This window comes from Pempheris klunzingeri, chromosome 17 (assembly GCF_042242105.1).
Source record: "Pempheris klunzingeri isolate RE-2024b chromosome 17, fPemKlu1.hap1, whole genome shotgun sequence".
NCBI lineage: Eukaryota > Metazoa > Chordata > Actinopteri > Acropomatiformes > Pempheridae > Pempheris > Pempheris klunzingeri.
The window spans coordinates 8377558-8398980 of NC_092028.1; the positions used below are offsets into that span (position 1 = coordinate 8377558).

Sequence of the window (21423 nt, forward strand, 5' to 3'; positions counted from 1 at the left end):
AAACACATTACCGAGCGGGTGCACAGACTTTATGTTAATCACTTCTATGCCTGTGCCTCGCTTTAACAGTTTTTTCCCTTCCTGTTTTGTTTTCTTTAAGTTTTTTTTTGTTGTTGATTCTCCCTTTTGAGAATGTAATTAAGTTTTTAGCCTTTGTGGAAAACCTAATGATAATCTCATATTCTCTTTAGGGTATAAAATATTGGGTTATAAATGTCACATAAAGACCACTGATCATTTCTTACAGGTTCATCCATTCGTGCATGAAGTTGTCAGGAACCATGTGCTAGTTAACCATATGTTTGGTACCCTCATTATATGATGTAACCACCTTCATTTAATATTCTTCTTCTCACTGAGAGCGCATCTGTGACACTGACGTGGACCATGTGGCACTTCATGGTATTCTGATGTTTTTCTGAGGTTGCAGCCAAACACACAATGTGGAACTTTGCTGTAGTAAAAAAAAAAAGAAAAAAAAAAAAGGGTGGGGGCGAGAGAGACGGTCAGAGAGGAGGGGTGGGGAGGGAAAAGCGGAACCCGGATGCTGATGCTGCCCGATGAGGAGAAGGAAGCTCGAGAGAAGCAGGAGGAGGAGTGAGAGGTGGAGAGAAAAAAAGAGAAAGGGAATATTGGAGTGAATGATGGACACTCCAGTGGAAGCTGGCAACTTCTGACAAGATACATTTCCTGCAATTTTCTTTATTATTTTTTCTTTCAAATTTTTTTTTCTCGTTTTTGCGCGGGAGGCAACAGCTTAGCGCCGGCTGAGGGAGGAGATGCGGTGATATCATGAGCATAGCCGGCCGGGGAGAGAGAAAGAGAGACAGAGAGGAAGAGAGAAGGGGGGAGGGAGAGGGAGCTCGGGGAGGGGGAGAGGCGGGGTGTCGGCTTCCACCACCAGGCCAGCTGAGGATGCTTGTTGTTTCTAGAAACAGGATTAATCACCGGGCCGAGCGCTGATCCTCCTCCGGCGCACCGAGCGCACCTCTCTCCGCCGCAGCTGTCCCGACCGAGGGCGCGTTCCGCCTGTCTGGCCCGGTCCGCCTCAGGCTGTTTTGCCTGTTTGATGCTCTCCCCCCTCTTCTTCTATTTCGTGATGCAGGGCCGGGGAGGGGTGAGCCAAAGTGTGCACCGGATATTGGAAAACCCATTCTTCTTGCTGATGCTGTTGTGATAATAGATTATTATCTGGACAGCGCCGCATCTGCACTGAAAGACAGATCCTGACCAAACGAGGCCCGGCTTGACAAGAAATGGGGAATGTGTGAGCTCGGAGGGATTATGAAAACATTTTTGCACGGTAGCAGTAGCGAGGAGGGGGGTCCCTGATATCGATCAGAGAATGGATTCAATCAGGGCATTCTGACTTGGGATATTTGAGACTCTGCTCTTACAGAAATCAATCTGTGGCAAATGTAGCCTTCCTGTCCAGGTCTGAATGAGATCTTTCTTTTCTGCTCCACTTTTGGCCAGCTGCATAAGCTACACAGGACCAATCAGCTTTAAACTACTGTTATTTATAGCAGTGGGGGGTGGGTTTGGTGTGACACAATATTGTGGACATCTCCCATCACTGGCACCGGTCGAACCTCACACGTCCTCCTCTCTCTGATCTTTTCTACCTTCCCTCTGAATGATGCTGCTGTCTGTGCCGTAGTAAAAGAGACCCTGGGAGATACTTTATTCTAGGCCTTACAGAGTGGAAAGTGGCCCGGTTCTCACTCCAAGCACGGACCTGACGGCATGACAAGCAAGTGCATGGGAGTAGCCTGCAGGGCCCGACTTTAGATCACGACCAGCCCTCCGTACCTCTCCTCTCCACCGCCGTAAAGCCGCCTGTGATGTGCGTTACGGCATTACGCACGGAACGGGAGCGACCGCTATCTTGATCTGCCTTATATCAGAGCTAGAATTTCATCTCGGGAAGAATGAGCAGCAAGGAGCTGACGGTTGGCCAGTCCAGCCAGTATGTGGGGCCTTACCGGCTGGAGAAGACCCTCGGGAAGGGACAGACAGGTAGGAACCTCCTGCATTACCCCGGATCTCGTAGCAAGGGAAATAGGACATCTGCAAGGTGCATCAGCTGACTCCAGAATCACTGTAACATATGATATTCAGAGCTCATGGTGTAATCCTTATTCCTCTTGCAAGTCTTCTTATCTTCTGTGGTTTTATTCCGCTACAGCCTACTTAAAGGATCTCCTGACATTCATTACAGGGTGATACATTTCTTTAGTATGCGGGGAGGGAGAGGACAACAGACCGACCAGTCTCTTTGTGAGATGAGTTTGGTCAATGTTTGTGACAATGTCAGAAAAGCTTTTTGAATTATTTATGACATCCCCTCCTTCCTGTTTTCACACTGCATGATGATTTCTGATGCCCAAACACTTCCTTGCTCTCTCTCTTTCTCTCAGGACTGGTGAAGTTGGGTGTCCACTGCATAACAGGACAGAAGGTGGCCATTAAGATTGTCAACAGAGAGAAACTCTCCGAATCAGTTCTAATGAAGGTACAGTACTAACAATGTCCCTCATCTGCTCACCCATCTGTCTATCTGCTGTGCCTGTAGTCACTATGAGTGCTACCACGGTGGCTGCAAAGCTCGTGTAAGCCTGCACTCTGCAACCTACAGAAATAGCAACAGAATTGGAGTCTTTATTTTTGTCAAGAAAAGCCCGTCTGTGTTTTGTAACTTGGAGCTGCCGAGTGTGTGGGCACTGCTTCTGTATATCGAACAATAGAGATGATTTCGTTCTGCTAATTAAGCCCCGTGATGAAAGCCTCTGCAGCTGAAACACACTGGACTCAGATGAAATTGAAATAGCTGTTCATGTGAGTCTTTCTGATGTGGTTGATTCCTGCAGGTGTGTAAAATACAGCAGGGAAAACTTCAGGCGAGAGGACGTGCGGTGTTGTGGTGTCGTGTGTTTAGGAACAGATGATCTTAATGATGCTGATTGTGAATCAGAATGTTCTACAGAAGATCTGACACGTGTCGAGGGCCATGCCTGGGCTGCTCAAACAACATAGATCTGTGTGTTTTCTGTCTACAACCAGATCACATGCAATTGCAAGTGTGGAAATAAATAAGAAAGGCAAAAAAGCCGCCCTTCAACTCCTGCAAATGCCACTGGTCCCCGGTCCTCGGGTTTATACAGTACTGCCTTGGCAATTTGCCCGGTGCCTGCTCTGTGTGCTAACTGCCAGTAACTGCATTACTGTGCTGCTGTCTGCTAGCTTTAGCTGAACTGACACATTTCTGACAATACCAACAGAAAGGAACGTTATGAGCTTCGTAAAGAAGGATGTTATCACACAGCATTAGATTGTACAGGTGAACCCAATAAAATGGCCACAGAATGTGTGATTCTCTTACAGCAGATCATCACAGTCCCTTTAAGTATGTTTCACATTTCATATTTCAACACTAAAGACCTTGAATGACCTTAAATCACATCAAGAATAACATGAATTTACCACTCAATAATAGTTTCAACCATGTGTTGACCAGCTGATGTTGTACATTCATGTGTGAGACTGTTTAATAGGTCATACTAGCTGCTGGAGCTGAAATATGTGCTGATCAACTTCACTACACAACACACACATTTAGGTTAAAGGGTTATTAGATAGTAGATCACATCTCCACTGTAAAGGATGGGGGACAATCCAGATTCACGCAAAAATCCCTCACCAAAGCGAACGTGGGGTTTTCTCACTGCTGCAAGTTAAGCAAGAAACACCAAGATGGAATTTAATACTCAATAGACTTTATGTTCAGAAAATAACCATTTCATTTGCTTAATTGTGAAGCCTCATGTTGAGGAAGATTGATACTAGCGATTAATAACTCTAAGTCCAAACCTTTCTTTTAAACCTAGAACACTAACGCCGGGTGATTTTCACCCACGCGTGGGTTCATTAAACAATACCACACGTCTTTAGTTCGCACGCACTCCTTCATCAGAGGTGTTCATTCAGCTAAAATAGATTTGGTCCTCTCAAACACAGATGTTATTTTTGCAAAGGCAACAGATTAGCAGCCACGAAAAAAAGCCTTTTATGAGCATTTGTCGTTAAAACGGTCAGTATCATTACTCACTTTGACTCAGATTAGTCAGAGACGTGACGTCATATTGTAGAGATGCTTCATTTAGCTTAATCAATCAAATGGATAACGTCCATCTGTCATAACTTTAAACCAAGCTTTAAACATTGATATAATGCCACCTGAAGTTGATATGGCTAAGCAACTTAGCTTAGTGTTAGCAAACGTTGCCCATGTTTTGGTCTCCACCACCTCCTGATGGAAATATCTGTCTCATTATGTTCACCAGTTAGTCACTAACTTCATCTGTCTGTTGTTCTGTTGTCTGGTGCTGGACAGGTAGCATACAGTGGGTTTTTGTTGCCTCCCAGTGTTGCTGGTGGAAACAAAGTTGATGAGAGCAGTGAGAGGGAACCAAAACAGTAAAGTTATGGGCTGTAAAACCAAAACAATGAGCTGGTGGACGCTAAAACTCTCTTTAAAGCTCAAAGGAACACCAGAGTTGGTGATAATTCTCTTTGGTTTGTCTCCGTGAATGACAGCTTTTACATTACTCATACTTATTTTGTTTAAAGTTGATATAAAAATATTGACTAGTGCAGCTTTAAGTATGTTAGACACCACTGGTCTTTCCTTTCTATCTTCCATTTATTCTTTATACTTTTAAAACACATTTTTACAACCCCGACAACTTTATTCTGCCTTGAAATAAATACTATAACAATAATTTATGCTATTGCCTCCCTCTGCCTCACATGTACCTAACTGCGCCTCCACACTTGCTTCCTCCACCTCTCCACCTATCTCTTCCACGTGACGTTTCAATCCCCGTCATTTCTAACCTCGCTCCCCTCCTTTTCTGTCTCCCTCTCTCTTGACCTCTCTCCACATCTCTCCCTCCCTCTGTCTATCCAGGTGGAGAGAGAAATAGCTATTCTTAAACTAATAGAGCACCCTCACGTTCTGAAGCTGCATGATGTCTATGAGAATAACAAATACCTGTGAGTATCTCTTCATCTCTCTCCTTCCTTTTTTTTTTTTAATCTTCTCTCTCTGCCTCTGGATCTCCGCCAGAGCAGGAACAACCTTGAATCTGAAAGGGAAACAAGTTCTGTAAGACAAAACTGAGATAAATAACAACATGTCACGGAAGATATAGAGGTTATGAGCGTGTGTTCGAGAGTGTTTCTGTATGGGAGAAGCATCCATGACTTCCATACATGAATCCTGGTCTGTCTCTCTGTCTCCCAGGTACCTGGTGTTGGAGCATGTGTCCGGTGGAGAGTTATTTGACTACCTGGTAAAGAAGGGCAGGCTGACCCCCAAAGAGGCCAGGAAGTTCTTCAGACAAATCATCTCCGCCCTTGACTTCTGCCACAGTCACTCCATATGGTCTGTGAGAGGCTATTGATCTCATGAGGCCTGCTCAGTTTTATCTGTGATGCTTAACCTCGACCCAGACCTTACCCTAACCCCAACCAGCCCCAACACTGTAGTAGTGTGGAGTGCTGAACAGTTACAGCATATGTCAAATAACTGCAACGTGGTATCTTTTGTTGCATGACTTATTTCCTGTCTGACTACTCACTATCAGCTATCCAGCATTTTAAATATTAGCTTCAATAAACACATGACAAAAGTCTGTGACCTGATTAGTATGAATTATGACCATTACGACGGGAACGTACTTATTTGACCACGCTTCTTAGGATATCTGATTAAAAAGTCAGTCTTTGGTGCAAAGTTACCTTCAAGCTTACAACAGGCTTTACTTGCAGCAGGAAATTGATGTTTGTGTGATGAAAAAAATTGGCAGATGTAGGTTTTTTCCTGCCCTTGCTGGTGCATTGTTGCGTTTCTTTGCGCGCGATCGCCACCCGTAGATGTGCAACACGTCATTCGCGTGCATTCCTGTGCGCGTGAGCAAGACAAACAAAGAAGTGTAGAAACTGATTTATAAGCATGAATGAAACTACAACTTTTGATACCACAAACAATGTATCTACACTTTACCATTAGTCTGTTTGCTGCACCCAGCTAAAAGTGTATCTTTACTAAACCGTTATGTGAAATAACAGAGTTGGAGAGCTGCCATGTTGCTGAAGCACATAAGGTCAATAGGACGTTTTCCCTTTTTTTCCTTATGTTTTTATTTTGTTCTATACCTTTGTGTGTTGGCTGTTTCATTCTTTCTCAGTATTCTCGTGTGGCTGTCTATATTGTGCAGTGCTTCATCAGTCACACAAAAATGTGTGATTGATAGATTGATTTTTTAAAAAGCTAGTTTCGTACATATTACATACATTAAATAGCTGCTTGACATAAACTGGGGGATTTGTTAATATGTCTCATATTTGTCTGAAAAATCTCTCTTGAGCACATGTTCATGATTTAACAAGCTAACTGTAGTTCCAGAAAATGTTTACTTGTCATGCAGAAGTCAACCAAGTGTTAAAACGTTGATGTTTGGGGTCTGGAAAAATACTGAAGAACTTTCATTGAGCGTGTGTGTGTGTGTGTGTGTGTGTGTTTGTGTGTGTGTGTCCAGTCACAGAGACCTGAAGCCAGAGAATCTTCTCCTGGATGAGAAGAATAACATCAGGATAGCAGACTTTGGCATGGCTTCGCTACAAGTCGGGGACAGCCTACTGGAAACCAGTTGTGGGTGAGTACGGGGTCAGATGACTTAACCTAGCTTGTATGTATTTATACTATTGTTTATAATAGCTGTGAATGCTATAATGCTATGCTTATCTTTAATTATTTTTAATATTTAATATTGTGGTATCCCCTCAATTCATAATTGTGCTTCCTATCACATAATTGCTGGCCGTGTTCATTAAAAGCTTAAACATTGTCAAACCACCTGTCCATCAGGAAGGAAGGTGGATTTAACAAATAAATATATTGTGGGATTGTAGCTTTTACCTGGATTGACCTTGCAGGTGTTTTTAGTTTTTGTCCACTCAGGCTTTTTACATAATTCAGCACACTATATGCACAAGAACTACCTCCTTTATCTGTGTATATGTTTGTATCTGGTTACATCATTGAATCATTTTCTCCTCTTTATTTATAGATCCCCACATTATGCTTGCCCAGAGGTTATAAGGGTAAGTTATTTCCCTCTCATTCAGTGTGTTTGTGTGTGTGTGTGTGTGTTTCATGCTACCTTGTCCATTTGTATTTCAGGGGGAGAAGTATGATGGTCGCCGGGCAGATGTTTGGAGTTGTGGAGTCATCCTCTTTGCTCTTCTTGTGGTATTTAGTTGCTTTTCTTGCTTGAATTTCACTATTCAGTTTCTATAGAACAGTAACCACACTGAACCTCATTCACGGTTCCGACTACAGTCAGCGTATCAGTATCACTTCTTAAAGGTGCCCTGTGAAATGTGTGACCACTAGTTGTAAGATAAGATAAGATAAGATATTCCTTTATTAGCCCCCCATGTAGATCATAATCTTTTGTAAAATGGTAATTTGTCATTTTACACTTAAATTACTGAACAGATGAAACATACAATGTATAAGATGTTAATTATTGAGTTTCAGTGGTGCTCGTACATGCATTTTGTTACCCCTTTGAACCCCTGTTTTCAGTCTCCATGCTAAACTAAGCTAACCCGGTGCTCTTGGTAAAAAGGCAAATAGTGTAGTTCTAGAAATGTTGAACTATTCCTTTAATAGTTTAAATGTAGTCCTTTAGTTTTTTGACACACGAAACGACCAACCACAGACGTTATATGGTCGCTCATCCTATTTCATGTTCTCTCTGTTTCTTTCCCAGGGTGCCTTGCCCTTTGACCATGATAACCTGCGGCAGCTTCTAGAGAAAGTGAAGAGTGGGGTATTCCACATGCCCCACTTTATACCTCCGGACTGCCAAGCTTTGCTTAAAGGAATGATAGAAGTCAACGCTGAGAAGAGACTCACGGTGAGGAGGAAGGGACTATTGGGCTTATACACGGAGAGGAAAAAGATTATCTTGTTAACTGTTAAAACATTTAGCATTTACCATTTAGCAACAGACTTTGAATGTATGATATACTGATATCGTATATTATTGTATATGACATCAATACATACCGACTCATATTTTCAACTATAGTTGGGATATAGAAAATGTTATGTTTTCCCAACTGAAACATCATTTTGGAATCATTTTGGCGAGGGTTTTTGTCTGGATGCATGCATTTGCTTCATTGCGGAGCAAAATTATGAGATTATGAGACATGTTTCTACAAATAATACAATACATGGCAGTGCACTGGTGAGATAAGGCAAGATGAGATATGATTAAGCAAGTCAAAAAGTATCCTCGAGCATATTTCCTGATGGTATTTCTCTTGGTGCACATCTTGTGGCTATGATGAACAAAACTGACCATTTGTGAACAGCTATTTTCCAATCATGGCATAGCTACCTGCAGGCTTGTCAAGCTTTAAGTTTGTCCACGTGTTGAAGTGGTGTCCACGGGGCTGTACTGGCCAGAAAAAACTTTGTTCTTGTTCTTGCAACCTCGAGAAAACTAACAAATTTCTCTGTTCTTGCAGAGTATGTATAGACCTTAACACAGTCCTCTTTCTAAATGACTTCTATCTTGTAACTTTAAGAGTGAAAATATACCATTTGAAAGTACAAACAATTATGCTCAGCAGCCAATCAGGATTATGTATGTAATTAGCACTAAGTAGCTCTATACAGCATTACAATAAACCCCTTCTCAGAGTTCTCCTTTTAAAACAAGTCAGCAGGAAGCATTAAAAGTTGTGTTCATTGAACTAACGTTTGCTAAACCAGATAGCCAGCCATAGCTGATAAGATCAGTAGCCATTTCATCCAGAAATGTCAAGCCTGCCGACTGATCGCTGATTTGACTACCTCTGTTTGAAATGAAGGACCAGTTCTCGGTCATCATTATAAACTGCACATGAATGGAGTGGAGACAGGAAGGAAGGCAAGGCTCAACCGACGGTCAATTTCTGCCATTGACATTGCACAGCATTGGTTTCTACAGCATATAAAGCATGAACTAGGCATGTAAGAGGAAGGAAGGAAAGATAAAAGACCCAGCCCCAGGCTTTGCTTCAAGATGTGACAGAAATTGGCCCTGATGCGTAACCTTACAGATGGAAGAGAACGGAGATGAGGAAGGTGGAAAGAAAAGAGCACAGTGATGGGCCTAAAGGCAGCCATGACAGGACTGAGTTGTTATCTCTGTCCTCAGTGGCAAGGTTATTTGGTTACGATATATGTATGGACGATATGAATGAATGGATGGATAATGAAGTGGCTTCATCAGTGGCTGCAAAGAAGGATGGAAGAGATGAGGACCTTTCTTCCTTTTTCCCTAAATGCCAGATTTCCCTCCTGAAAGCAAGGCTTGTAAAGACACTGACAGTTCAGAGCCAGAGAGATAGACGAGAGAGGGTGAGTGAATGGATGAATGAATGAATGAATGATTGAGTGGAAGGACTGCTAGAAGAGATTCCTCTGCACCCAGGTTATAAAGAGCAGCTGGGATAAAGCAGGCAAGTAGGGGTGGAAATGAATTCATGCATGGAGACACCTGTGATAATGTGGCTTGCCAGATGCTGGGGAATAAAGTCAGAGAGAAAGAAGAAGTCTGGTCAGTAAGTCATTCAGCTACAACAGAGCAGATTTAATCAAAGCTGTGGGTCTGTTGATTAATGGAGCCTGAAACCAGGTCAGACTGTCTCTCCGTCTCTGTCTGTCTGCTGCTCGCCTCCATGGGAACCGACTACCACGCAAAAGAGACAGCTCACATTCTAGTTCAAGAGTATATGGTTAGCTAGCAAAGCACAAGATTAGGAGATGAACCTATGCATCTTTAATTCGGCCCTTTTTCATCAGTCCCCTCTGCGCTGCATACAGTTTTTTTATGCGCTAGTTAGCAAACACAAAGCTCTCACTGCATGCAGCTGCTTGCCAGTTTCCTCTCTACAAACAGTGCTCACAGCAGGCCCACTTTTCACTTTTCACATGCTTGCAGAACTTGCAGCTGCTCCATTACTCCAGCCCCCAGAGATACTGTGCAGTATTGATGTGATGGCTACCACTGTATGCAGTCCTAATGCAAAGAGGGGACTACAGATTGGATAATGTGCAAAGCTGCAGGGAAACTTTTCTCGAGGTTGTGAAAGCTGTGACGTTGCAGTTGAGCTAAATGGTCAAACATCGGTATAAGATGCTCACGCTGATGATGCTAATATGTTAATGTGTAGCAGGTATTTATATGTATTTGTTCATGGACCAAGATATTTTTTGATCTGATGATGGTGATTAATGTGCTTAAATGCCGAATGAGGTGTTTAAGACTAAAGCTCTATCAAACAAAATTTGGACGTATGGTTCATGAAGTTCACTGGAACACACTCACGCTAATTCCTTAAACACATTTGTTACTTTTTTGGTGTGCAAAAGAAGAGCTACATTTTGAGCACAGGTCCAAAGCTGACTTGGCAGCTTTAGACTTCCATAAGAAGGAACACAGAACCCAGTGTTCCGTCAAACAGCCGATCTTTGTTGTTGGATGTCATTGGATTCAATCAGTTTTTGAAATAGGTTTTGATCAGTGCTTTGATATTGTCTTCCATTTTTCTTGATTGCAGCTAGAAGCAATACAGAAACATGCCTGGTACCAGTAAGTACATTCATTTTTCTTACTTTTTACTTACTTACATCCACCACCCAGAGCATCCACTCCCACCACTTTTAATATTTTGTAATTATATCAAAATGAACCAGCTACCTACTCTAATATCAACAAAGTGAAAACAGATCCAACGCTAGAGTAAAATTCTCAATTTCTTCTTCTTAATTTCAACATTTTAACAAGCATGATACCAAATCACAGGATAGAGTAGCTTTAAAATATCCTCATACTAACTCTGGCCATATGCTATAATGCTTCTGAGGGTGTTGTATTGGTCTTTTATTGAAGCCCAGATCATCGTAGTGTAGAAAAATACAGGCAGCAGTGTAAGTGTGAATCAGCCTGATGTATTGTCAAGCCAAGATCCCTGCTCTCCCCCAGGTGGACCTCATGGTTTATCCGTTCCTGCTACAAACTTTGAGATGTATCAAATTGCACACGCTAACCACACATGCTGATTTTTCCTGTCAGGAGTGGTCGTAATGAGCCTTGCCCAGAGCAGCCGCCCCCTCGCCGTGTGTGTGTGAAGAGGATCCTTTCCTTAACAGAGCTGGACCCTGATGTCCTTGAAAGCATGTACTCCTTGGGGTGCTTCAGAGATCGGGTCAAACTCACACAGGACCTTACAAGTGAGGAGTGAGTAAATATACTGTACATCCACGTGCAATACTGTTGTGTAGAGTAAACACGCTAATTGGAAGAAATCAAACATCAATCTAACTGTTTTACAAATCGGCTTTATTTCCAAGTGCATGATAAATATTAACAGACAGATGAAGCCCATTGAAAACAGAAGGCTGCGTCTCCGCTGCACCTGTTGATCCCTGGGCATATGCAGCCATGAAACAAGTAGAACCGATATATCAAGTCTCACAGAGGCTCATATGCAATATGAAGGCTTGCTGAGAATAAGTTGCATAATTGTGTGTGTAGTTAATTTAATTTCTCTCTCACACTGTCACTCACACTCTCTCTCTCTTTCTCTCATTGTCTGTCTTGCCTCATTGTGGTCAGTCAATTACTCACATCATTAATCTGCCCGGCATGGCAGCAACAAGAGCACCAATATCAACAATGCCTCTTTTATTCCTTGTGTCCCCCTTTTATGCCAAACTGATCAGACCCAGAATGCAATAGCAGTAGCAGTGCAGTCCTCAATAGCAAGACAAGCCAACAGACGTGAAGCATTCACGTTAAAGCCGCACTAAACAATGTTTTTATATTAACAGTGAATCAAATGACTATGCGTCATGTGAAAGGGGTCGTTCATAGTTTTTTTTTTTTTTTCCTGTAACTACTGTTTTGCTAGCCTGCAGGCAGATGCTTTCAGAGAAAAAGCTCTGATAAATCCACTGGACACTACCTAACCAGTTGAAGAGCCACATATTACGCTCAGGAGTTGATGGAGACCAAAAACGGAGCAAAAACAGACATGACTCCAAATGAATGCTAATGCTTATCCGTGTTTGTTGGATGCGTAAATAAGCGACTGTTTGCTATCATGTAACTTTATAGGTGACAATATGTCAGTATTGTGTTTATCTAAGTTGCCAAATTATGTAACACAGTAGGTTTGAATCGGGCCAAATCTATGGTGACCCTCATTAACATTAACAACAGACACTGTACTTGTGGGCAAATGTCAACTGAGCTGACTTTTTAACTTCTTTCAAGCTGCAACTTTAAACTTTAATGTCTAATTTCAGTGTGTCACATTCTCCGTATTGTGTAACAGTGTATCAGATCATAGTTACTTACTATGTGACCTGACTGGATCATCGGTTACCATTATATACAAGTGATCCTCCAGAATGTCGCCAGCTGTAGTTATGAGGAGATTTGCGAGCCTCTGTCTTTCCGTGTTCTCCCACTTTTTCTCCAACTGTGTCAACACGAAGCGGTCTGTCTCCTCTCTTTCTGACCTTCAGTTTCTGTCTCTCATCATTGTTTCCTGCAGGGAGAACCAGGAGAAGATGATCTATTACCTCCTGTTCGACAGGAAGGAGCGATACCCCAGCTGTGAAGATGAGGACCTGCCACCCAGAAATGACTTAGGTGAGAAAACGTACTCTTGATTATGAAAGAAAATGTTAATTTTCCTCCAAACTGTGCTTTTACCATTGAAAAAATAACCAAAATGAACTTTTTGGAAGACGTAAAAGTTTATATTCTGTGTTAACTAATATTTCTGTTCTCCAAGACCCACCCAGGAAACGTGTCGACTCCCCGATGCTGACGCGTCATGGCCGCTGTCGTCCAGAGAGGAAAAGCCTGGAGGTCCTCAGCGTCACAGAACAGGGGTCTCCCACCCCACCTCGCCGGGCCCTGGACACGAATGCACACAGCCAGAGGTACGCTCCAGCACCGACATGTCATGACAGGTTTTTGTTCAATAGCTCAATATCAAGTCTTAGAACCTTAGATTCACAGAGTACCTTCTAGTCCCATTCACCTCGTGTTATTTGTCCTCACAAGGTCTCGTTCAGTCAGCGGAGCGTCCACAGGTCTGTCCTCCAGTCCTCTCAGCAGTCCCAGGGTAAGACTCTACTCTTTATTCTTCTATTCTGTTCTTAAACCTTTTTAATATAACAACCTATATGCTTCCACTTTAATCAACCATCCTTACGTCGCCAGAACTTGTGAGATTTTGAAGTTGCACAGCAACATCAGTCGCCCATTTTAATCTGTAAAGATGCTGGCCTGGTCTGTTAAATGGGCCGTACCTTACGTCACATAATCTGACTAAATGATTACATTCATGAGAGTGGGGGATTGACACAGAAAGCTGCATTAATGTGCACAGTTTTCCCCCAGTTCACTCATTCGTAGCATCTTCTGATTAAAATCAAATCTTGATCTGCAGCAACATGCAATAAGTGTTTACGTATATTGTGCTTAGTGGTGCTCTCTTTGCATTCAGCTTCACACACTATAACGGGCAAATGGAACACAGAATCTTTATCTAGTTGATTGCTTGCATGGGGACAGTAAGTCAAGGCTGGTTTTACTGGTGTCAGTGTTTTTACATGCTTTGATACAACAGCGCATGATAATAGATAATATATTATTGCTGTTGTTAAAGGAATAGTTTGGCATTTTGATGAATGCGTCTTTTGCATGAGAGAATAAATACTGCTCTAATGTCTGTATGGTAAAAAATGAAGCTCCCACTAGCATCCTGGTAGGTTGGCCACTTCATATTCATATCAGTAAGGAAATGGGGACGTTGCAGTGTCTCCTTTGTGCTGCATGCAGTTCTTTAGCACATACAAAGCTCTCACTGCATGCAGCTGCTTGCCATTTTTCTCTCTGTAGATGTACATATATTGTGCTTGGTGGTGCTCTCTTTGCATTCAGCTTGGCGCATTATAATGAGCGAATGGAACACAGTATCTTTATCTAGTTGATTGCTTGCATGGGGACAGTAAGTCAAGGCTGATTTTACTGGTGTCAGTGTAAACTACTTGGCTTGTTTGCCACTTTCTCTAGATTAACTAAGCTACTGCAGATTCTCATAGATATTGCTGCTATTGTTAAAGAAATAGTTTGACATTTTGGTAAATGTCAAACAATTGTTTTAGCCAAGAGTTGCATGAGAGAATAAATACTGCTCTAATGTTTGTATGGTAAAAAAATGAAGCTACCACAAAGCCTAGCCTTGCCAAAGATAACAAAATCACTTTACTAGCACCTCTATAGATCATCATGTTATATAATGTATTATTCAGTCCTTACGAGAACTTAAAAAATAAAAAGTGTTGTGATTTTAAAGGGGGATATGTATCCAACTATTTCAGTTGTACCACTACTAGTTGATTCTACAAACTAAACAGATCTGATATAATGTGTTAATGTGTTGAAAAACTATAGTCTGTTTTTATATATACAGCAAGACATATTGATTGGAAAATATTTTGAAAAATGCCCCTTCTGCCTCCTGTCGTGGACAAGCCTTCCACTCTGTCTGCACATGCAGTAAAGATCACGTCAGAAACTGGGATCATATTTAAGTCAGCTATTCCCTGTGATATTTACCTTTCTCCTATTATAAAAGCACATTTGATGGATGGATGGGTCAACAAATCCCATGAAAAGTATCTTCAGGTATATCAGAAAGTTGCTGTATATGTATTTGCAGTGTTTTATTACTGAGCACACAGTATATAATACAACATGTATGTATTACCATAGCAGCTTCAATATATAAATATCAGTTTTTGCCATCAAAAGCACAAAACAAATTTCCTGTGTTTCCTCTCTGATAACTCTTTGTCACACTGTCATTGCGAGCCATGCCTTTCCATCACACTGTCACATTCTCAGTCATACACATTCTCATTTCATAGACACACCATGCTGCCTCATGCAAAAGACTGACAACAAGACACACACACATAACTATGCACAAGAGTAGAGATCACCAAATCCATCTTCCATGTGATGCATCTGATTTAGGCTTGTTGAAGACTCGTTTCCATGAACCATAATTCATGACCATTGCTCTGTCTCATCTGCCCATTCCTCTTTCCCTCTCTCTCCCCATCTCTCTTTGTCTGCCCATCAGAGCCCGGTCTTCACTTTCAGCCAACCAGAAGTAACCCCCACCTCCACCTCTTCCTCAAAAGACCCCAAGCCAGGAAGTGCCATCACCTCTCGGGCTACCCGTCCGCCGCCTGACCCCAAAACCCAGACCCTGCCCTCTAAGGGGCCCGCTGACCGGCCCCAGCTCCACTCCATGAAGTCCCTCCCTCTCCAAACTCCACGCTCCCCTTCCCCGTCCCCCTCCCCGCTCCTCTCCCCCATCCCACGCTTCTTCAACTTCCCTTCACCGTCTGTCTTCAAGTCCAAGAACGCCCACTCGTCCTCTAACTCCTCTGCCACTCCTCCTCCTGTGTCGCAGGTCACGCCGCAAGGCTCACCGCTGCCCACCCCACTGGGCACACCCGTGCACCAAATCCAACACCCTTCCTCCACCACCCCTCCCTCCTCCTCCTCCTCGTCCTCTTCTTCCAGAGCGGACGGAGCCGGCGGGGCCTCGCTGTCACTGACCCCGCCCTCCAGCCCAGGCGGCAGTGGCGGTCTGGCCGCCTCAGGCTCCGCCCACTGGAGAACAAGGCTCAACTCGTTCAAAAACAACCTTCTGGGCTCGCCACGCTTCCATCGACGCAAATTGCAAGGTGAGTAAAATTTAAAGCAAACACAAAGTGAACAATAATGGTGTGAGTTCTCTCCACGGATTGGTTGAGAGAATAAATCCTAAAGACACCTACAGCTGTAGGATGAGAAAACATTTTCCCCATCAGTGTGAACTTGATGCTCTACTAACAGTTTCAATAATCAGTGTTCTCGTACTCCAAATCAAAGATAGAATCTGTTGTTAGCAAGCAACTACCTCCTTCCCCAGCTTGCAGCCTGTGGCTGTGCTGCGTGATGTCTGATTCTGTGATAATCTGTAATTAGGCCAATTCAATTAGGGCCTGTCATCAAGATTCACTGGCCTTTTCCTTTCCCTCTCTCTCTCTCTCTGTCTATCCTCTTTTTAGTCCCCACATCAGAGGACATGTCCAGTTTGACTCCAGAGTCCAGCCCAGAGTGAGTCTGCACATGCCTCAGTTTGTCTTTTTCTATTTTCCCAGAGCAACACGAAATTTCAACAGTTTGTCACGTTAACTGGCAAAACATTCTCAGCACAAGGTCCATGTAGTAGCTGCTATGGAGCTTTCATGCTTTCAAGCTCCAGAACAGAGATCACACTCATACTGATTCCACGGTTTAAGAAATTTATTTCAGTTTAATAACTTGTTGTAATACTTTTTGATGGAATATTTTCATTTTCACGATCCATGTAATAGGATGAACTGTCTCTTTTGCTCTGTTATGAAACAAAGCAGTGCATGTGAAGACATTTTTGAAATGTCACTGGAAACATTAAACATGCCAGACTGGTGGAACTAAACCTTATTTAACCTGGCTATAATCAATATCTGAAGAATATATATGTGTAGATAAATCTAAGAAAAACCTTTATTGATCCCAAGCAGGGAAATTAACTAAATTGAAGGAGTAGCTCTTGTTCATAAATAGAATTACAAATATTTTCAATATATTTGCATTACGCAGCTTTTGTGTTTTGGATTAGCATCAATGTTAGCCTAGATGTTGTCATTAACTTAAATTCCAGCAGCAGCAGGCAGCTGTTCTCAGTAAAACATTCAGATAAACCTACTGGACATTAGCAGCTCGCTGGTGCACATAGTGGTATCAGATATGTCTATCAGGAGTTGGTGGGGACCAAAAACAGAGCTACAATGGGAGCGGATACTCGACTTCCATTCATCAGGTGGTCAAAAACATGATTTCAAATGAACACTAATGTTTTTTCTGTATCTCCTAGATGTGAAAGTAACTGCTAGGTGGCACTGTTTGCTGGCACAGCTTCTTTCTGCTGCGCTCCAGTGTCTCAAAAATCAATCATTGCAAATTTAAAGACTGAATATGAAACTAAATGACTTGATAAACAAGACAGTTTATACGATATGTACTCTATGTACTATTACAGTATGTGCAAAATGAAATCTTCATATTTGGAGTCTTAATGTATGTATTGTTCACCTAAAGGCTAACTTGCCTCTAGCAGACAATTCCATATCCAAGGAATCTCAGACACAATTGTTTGTCTATTTTCTTTTTAACAATAATGAAGACTAGCAGTAATTCATTCAGTGCACTGACATCAGAACAGTCCCGACTGTTATCTGCTGTGATAACACACGTGTTTGATAGGGGGGCACTGTTTCTCACATGCAGCAGAATTCCCGTCTCTGCTTGGATTCTTTTCTGCTAAACGAAACTGTACGACCAAAACGCTATAAATAGACAATTCCTTGACATCAGTGTGTCTGACTGAACACTTTTGTCAGTCATTATAGGGCAGTTAAAAATAACACATCCAACCCAAATTCATTTTTCTACTAGTTAATTTGTACGTTAATGTGTGAAATGCATGAATGGAACTAATTATATATATGAAATTACTTTGCAGATTGGCAAAGAGGTCCTGGTTCGGTAACTTTATCAGCCTGGAGAAAGAGGAGCAGATCTTTGTTATGATTCGAGACAAGCCGCTCAGCTCTATCAAGGCTGACATCGTCCACGCCTTTCTATCTGTGAGTACAAGCGAGCTTAGACAAGCACGGACAACGTCCACCATCACTATATAATACCACTTAAGGCATTTTTTAAGATTTCATCTTTTTGACTGAGCATCACCCCTTTTTTTGTTCTTCTTCTCCAGATTCCATCCCTCAGCCACAGTGTGGTGTCTCAAAATAGTTTTCGGGCAGAGTACAAGTCCTCCGGAGGTCCCTCTGTCTTCCAGAAGCCTGTCAAGTTCCAAGTATTATTCCATTTTATACCGCTTCAGCCCTGACAGACCCAAAACTCCTTCTTTACAAATGCACATTGGCTGGCCATGCAGAAGTCAAAGCCACAGATGCTTATATCCAATTATAGTACTACCACCCTGAGAGTGAATGTAACTCTAACAACCTTAATCTTTGACTTTGTATGTGAGTAAACGTGAATTAATTCAGTCTTCCCTGTAGGTGGACATTGCTTTCTCTGAGGGAGAGAGGGAGCGAGAGAGGGAGCGAGCAGAGAGGGAAGGAAGAAGAGAGATGGGCATCTACAGCGTCACCTTCACTCTAATAACAGGTAGGAGGATGTGTTTATGGGGAAGAAGACTGAGAGCGACACAAACCTAGAGATAACGCACATTCATTAGCTAGTAATTGGATAGAAATGTGTGGATGTGTGGAGACTTTTATTGGCTTTTATTCTCTTTAAGTACAATCTCACTCACTAAAAAACATTATGTCTAAACAATACAATTTAGGCTAAAATATTGGGTAAATAAAAGACATCGATAAGTAGTGAAATTGGATTGGAATTGGATTCCAAATTGGATTGGAAATTTTGTATGTATTTTGTGTGTAGGTGTGAATGTGAGTCTCTGTCTGTCTGTATTAGCTCTATGATTGATGGGTGACATATCCAGGGTGTCCCCTGCCTCTGGCCCGATTTGAGCAGGGATAGGCTCAAGCTCCCTGCCGCCATGCACAGGATGAGGGGGCATCTACCTTATCCCTAGCCCCTGCTTCCTCGTGTGAAACGCCTGGTTATCGCTTTCACTGAACCAGCATCCGCAAGTTCAGTGAACGCAATCAGGATTTTAAAAGCTCTGAGGCCGTAAGGAACAATAAAGATTTGTGTCCCTTTTAGCATTTCTTCATATTTATTAAAGGGGCACGCTATTTTGCACTGTTGAAATGAACTAAAAGCACCATGTTGCAAAGAAGAGGAGATAAATAAGGCAGGAGGGAACAGAAAACCGCACCAATAGCCACTACGCCTGATTTATCTCTACTGACTGACTACTGCTGCAGAGGAAATTACTGCTGAAACTGAACATTTGGGAGAGTCAAATCCTTAGTGGTTTTTCTTGGATATGTGGAGAAAAGACTTACAAGATGACGATTTGTCACTACACTACAGGATATCGCTCGTCGAACACCACAACAACACAAGACAAAGGAGCAGTAATGCAACAGTGTATTGTTTTTGGGACAATTATACCGTTCTTTTTCGTTCTTGAATATGTGTTTTACTTTAATTGTAATGGCTCACAGCAGGTACAGACTGGTGCTATATAACTAAAGTAACTAATTAAACACTACTAGGTGAAGTGCTACAACAAAATCTCACATTGACTTTACATACATTTTGGTTCAACTGACAACATAAGGCTGTGAAACAACTCCCTTAACCCTAGAACACTAACCTGACAGTTAACAGTAACACCATCACTAACGTCGGCTATATTTGACCCGATATAATATACCTGATAAAAAAATACTTCTCATCAAAATATATTAAAGTACAACAATACATGGCAAATTGAAGTACTCTTCAATTATTTCCCTATACTACGTCTCATAAAACCAAAAAAAGGTATCATGGGGGGGACGCTATAAAAAGGCTCTAAAATTAGTGAAAAATTAGAGAATCGTTAATGAAAAATTCCTCTAAAAAAACACAATGAAAATCATGTGACCACAATCACTTCCATCAGTTTACCACAACTTCACTGTTCCAGTTCACTCTCTGTGCTCTAACAGCTTTGTTTTCAGTGAAAAAGCTGGAAAAAAACCCCAAGTTCATGCTACCTGCTTAGCATTAAACATTAGACAAAGTTAGAGACTAACTGGTGAACATAGTGGAGCCAGATATTTCCGTCAATAGTTGGTGGAGACCAAAAACAGAGCTAAAAGAGAATTAATATTGAACTTGAATTGAACCAGGCAACAGAAACATGATTCCAGATGAATGCTAATGTTACTTGTCTGGTTTGGTGGTGACAAATCGGCAACATATGTTTGCTAACAAGTTTGCTTCAAATGAACAAATGGCCTAATAAATCAGTTATTGCAGGTTTTAAAAGCTCCTGGAATAAATGGAATATGAGGCTAAACGTTTAGACAGTCAGGAACAAGTAACAAGTTGATCCTCTCTCCTCTCAGGTCCCAGTCGCAGGTTCAAGAGGGTGGTGGAAACCATTCAAGCTCAGCTGCTGAGTACTCATGATCAGCCTTCTGTGCAGGCACTGGCTGGTAAGTAGCATGCAAGCACACACACACACACACTACATACTCATTTTTCTGTTATTTAATTTGTTCTCTCTCTGACTGGACCGCATGTCCCTCAGATGAGAAGAACGGTCAGCTTTCCCGCCAGCCCAGCACACCTTCGCGTCAGAACTCCCGGCGTTCCGAAAGTGGGTCCGAACGGGAGCGCGGAGACAAGGAGCGTGCGGCAGACGGGGGGAGCGGAAGCGGAAGCGGGAGCGGGAGCAGCAGTGGGACCGCCTTACAGAGGCGAGGGTCGGGGAAAGACAAGACCAGACTCCTCTCGTCATCCAACGGGACGCAGTCTCATCCCTGAAAAGAATGTTATGGAAGAGAGGCGAGGGTCATCTGCCTGGCCTTTTTCTCTTCCTTCCCTCAGTCCTTCCGCACATTATTTCCTTTCCTATTCCGTTACTTCCTGCCTTGCTTCCCACCATTATTCCAAAGCAATGGGATTGAGGAGGGGGAAGTTTTTCCTTGATGCTGATCTAGGGATTTGACAGAGAATTCCGCACAAATTGCTAACTTTAGCAGAAATGTATACTTGTGTGGGAGAGGTGGAGCGAGTTAAGCGGATCTCTAGTCAGCCTTCAAGGGCCGCTTCACCCTGGAATGACGAGTCTGAAGACAGGGCGTCCAAAAGGTCCCACCGTACCAGAGAGATACAGGAAAAGAAAAGCTTACAACCAGGGAAACACATAGTTCACTCGCTGCAAGGAATCTAGAAAGCACATGACCTTCCCACCGACCAATCACATGCAGCACATGGTTCAAATCCAACAGGAAACCTCCCATCAGCCGGTCAGAAGGGCACAGGAAGACACAAGCTAATGACAGAGCCCCATAAGTCATTCTCTTTTATCATTTTATGACCAGCCAACTGTCACCTGGATCATCAAGTGTCCTCAACCAAACATGATGAGTCACATGACTGGAAGCCCGCTCTCCTCTCATTCCCTCACCTTCTAATCGAAGACGAATGTGACGACTGGAATGGCTGTCTGCTGAGA

The 21423-nt window shown here is 42.5% G+C and overlaps 1 protein-coding gene across 1 annotated transcript; it reads left to right on the forward strand.

The window, feature by feature from the left end:
* Positions 1-1931: 1931 nt before the first annotated feature.
* brsk1b (BR serine/threonine kinase 1b) lies at positions 1932-20729 on the forward strand. The gene is made up of 20 exons (XM_070848025.1): positions 1932-2019; positions 2421-2515; positions 4970-5055; positions 5306-5446; positions 6603-6719; positions 7134-7167; positions 7247-7315; positions 7842-7988; positions 10687-10718; positions 11202-11366; positions 12688-12785; positions 12931-13081; positions 13206-13266; positions 15295-15907; positions 16274-16322; positions 17773-17896; positions 18025-18126; positions 18335-18443; positions 20309-20398; positions 20494-20729. Exons 1-20 carry the CDS (start codon positions 1932-1934, stop codon positions 20727-20729), a joined length of 2607 nt encoding a protein of 868 aa, XP_070704126.1.
* Positions 20730-21423: the final 694 nt, after the last annotated feature.